Source organism: Plectropomus leopardus, unplaced genomic scaffold, assembly GCF_008729295.1.
Source record: "Plectropomus leopardus isolate mb unplaced genomic scaffold, YSFRI_Pleo_2.0 unplaced_scaffold20485, whole genome shotgun sequence".
NCBI lineage: Eukaryota > Metazoa > Chordata > Actinopteri > Perciformes > Serranidae > Plectropomus > Plectropomus leopardus.
Window position 1 is genome coordinate 1 of NW_024622145.1, and position 2,876 is coordinate 2,876.

At 41.3% G+C, this 2,876-nt stretch overlaps 1 protein-coding gene across 1 annotated transcript; it reads right to left on the reverse strand.

Annotated features, from left to right (window-relative positions):
• Positions 1-250: 250 nt before the first annotated feature.
• Positions 251-2,190, reverse strand: LOC121965545 (CD209 antigen-like; the record flags this gene model as incomplete). Its single annotated transcript, XM_042515687.1, has 3 exons — positions 251-709; positions 1,690-1,877; positions 1,989-2,190. Coding segments are annotated over 3 exons (510 nt in total), but the record flags the coding sequence as incomplete, so codon positions are not given.
• Positions 2,191-2,876: the final 686 nt, after the last annotated feature.

Consider the following 2,876-nt stretch of genomic DNA (forward strand, 5'->3'; position numbering starts at 1 on the left):
TGTGTGTATGTATGTTGTGTGGCGTGTGTGACTGTTATAGACAAAAATACAATAAGAATAAAAAATGTCTGTATGTACAATTTTACAGTAATAAAGGAACATAGAGTTCACTGATAAGGTGCGACTGAGAGGAGGTAGAAATGAACAGTTTTTTTTTACTTTTCTTTTTTCTTTCCTTACTTTCCCCCTCTTTTCCCCCTTTCTTCCTCTCTGTCTTTCTTCCCCCTTCCTTTTTTTCCCCTTTTCCTCTTCCTTTTCCTCTTTTCTTCCCTTCCTTCCCCTCTCTACCACAGCTTTGAAAGTGCAGCTTTTCTTTACATTTGGGAAGAGTTACAATGGCCTAAGACTCAAATTAACTGTTGAACTTGTTCAAAAGGGTTACAAGTTCTAATAGCATCTGCTTTAGTGGATGTTAATCTGTACACACGCTTCCTTTTTTTAAAGTGACGAATGACAGAAATGCTGAATAAGAGATTGTTGAGGAACAGAAGCTGTGAAATGAAAAAAAAGCATGACGTCATAACTTCAGCTGTCGTAGCAGTTTACTTCTGAACTGTCAGGAGTCAGAAGAGTTGTGAAAGAAGTAAACCTACCCGCCAACCAGCGGGGTGCCATCCACCCACTTCCACTGATCCTCTGTGTGCTCGTCAGTGATCCCAAACCAGTAGGCGTTCCAGTGGCCTCTGGGAAGAAGATTCCACAGAAACGTCTGAGTGGAAACACACACACAACAAAACACAAGTTAAAGTATATTCAAGGAAATAATTTATCACTGATTGTTTTTCGTACAATAGAGAGACAGCTCAGTGCCTGATTTTCATCGCAACCCTATCACAAGACAGGATGTTGATACTGGACGATTCTGCAAAAGCCCAACTTTTCGGTTAAGCAATTAATCGGCTAACACACGTAACTTTTCTGTAGGTAATTACAGTTAAAGAAGTAAAGTCGCTGCAACAAATGTGGGACTTTTAAGCAGCAAAATTAAAAACTGTAGTTGGAAACTTAACAAAAGAAACAGAACTAAACTTTTAGCTTTTGACATATCCAATGAAATGACGCTGCTCTTTATGTGTAAATTTGCACAGCATCTCTCTTAATGTTGAGTTGGACAGCAGCTCTGCTCTGACCTCTGCTATGTTCACATTTTAAAAAATTCATTCATATTTTCCTTTTTAACAGTGTATTATTTCACCAATAAACAAAATTATGAGCCTCCCTGTTAGTGTAACAAGCATTGTGTTCTTTTTTGTAGAATCCGCCTGTGTAGGTGCATCTTACTATCTAAAAAATGTCACCTTTTAATAGCAGGAACATACTGTGCTATTGTGATTTTAGACCAGGTTTTTGTTGGTAAGCGGTGCAACCACTTTCTACTGCCCTGTAAAATAGCAATGTGCCAACAATTCACCTGACCACACCTCATTTTAAGACCTACACACCAATGAGTCATAGATGGGCTCAAATACATTTGCTTTTTACACAACATGGCCGCGGCAATTAAACCTGCATTGGTCTTAAACTAGCAATGCCAGTTGCTCTAAGTTGTGTGCCGGGCGTAAGACAGGACTCTTTGCCACTCTTTCTTCTCGAAGACATTCACTCAAAATGAACTCTAACAGACACAAACGGGACACATGTCAGTATTGAGATTGTCATGTTGCGACCAAGCAGCTAATCGTTCTGTACCTGCTCCTCGGCTGTGAGGATGATAGCCAGGTAACCTCCTTGGCTCTGGCAGAACGACTGGCTCTCCGGCCAGTCCCTTGAGTTTCTGGAGATGAAGTAACAGCTGTTGTTGAAGAGATGCCAGTCTGCAGGGCAGATGATGGGGGCCGCCGTCGTCGATTTGGTCGTTGACTTGATCACCTCAGGAGCTGATAACATGCAGAAAGAACACTGTCATTCTTGCTCAAACACACACTTCACTCTGATGAAGTAGAAGATGATAAAAGTTGACACTTGGTGATCAATATGGAGCCGACTACCTTTAGTGGCCATCTTGACCTTAGCCAGTTTGGCGAGCAGGTCGTCCTTCTCTTTCTGCAGCTGGTTTTTCTCCTGCTGCAGTTTGTTGATAGAGGCAGTCAGAACCGAAATATTTGCACCTTGCGTCTGTTTATGCACCTCTGACGTCACTTCGCCACCGCCCTGAGGTTTGTTCTTATCTGTAAAACATATGGAAGAGGACTACGTAATTTAATACAGTAACATGATCAGTTAAAAAATATTAAGGATGAACATCTTGGGAAAAAGACAAGTATAAAAGTTCAGGCTGACACCAAGAGTAAGATGCAACATGTGGATTTCTATTACAACATATTTACATGCTTAATGTTCAAAAACACCTTATTTTCCTCACAGTTTTCTCTGCTGGAACACTTGTATTAACCCGCTGTTTGAGACGCTCCATTTTATCACTCTTTTGTCTCTTTAGGCCCCCTACAAAAAAAAGCCCAGTCTGCTCTGACTGCTCAGAGGCAGTTGAGTCGTGACGTGGATAATTGAGCATCAGTGGATGACAGGAAAGGCTGAGTGCAGAGTGACCCAGTACACCCAGCACCATAAATGGTTAAGTTTCACTTTCACTGCACCTGGTGTTCTGCTGCTCCATCTGTGACAACAGTATGCTCTGCTGTGCAATGAATAATTGCATGGTATGTATATTCAGTTAGTGCTAGTAAATCTATTTGTGGCACCCAACCACAAATAACTGAATTTGTGGGAAACCCGGTGTAAACACTTGCAGAGGCTGCCTGGGGAGGATGACAATAGAGAAACTTTCACCTGCTAAGGTCAGCTTGTCTTGAATGTAGAAAAAAATGTTGACAAAGTATTGAGAAAGATCTAAAACTGAGCCATGTTGAAAGGTGCTT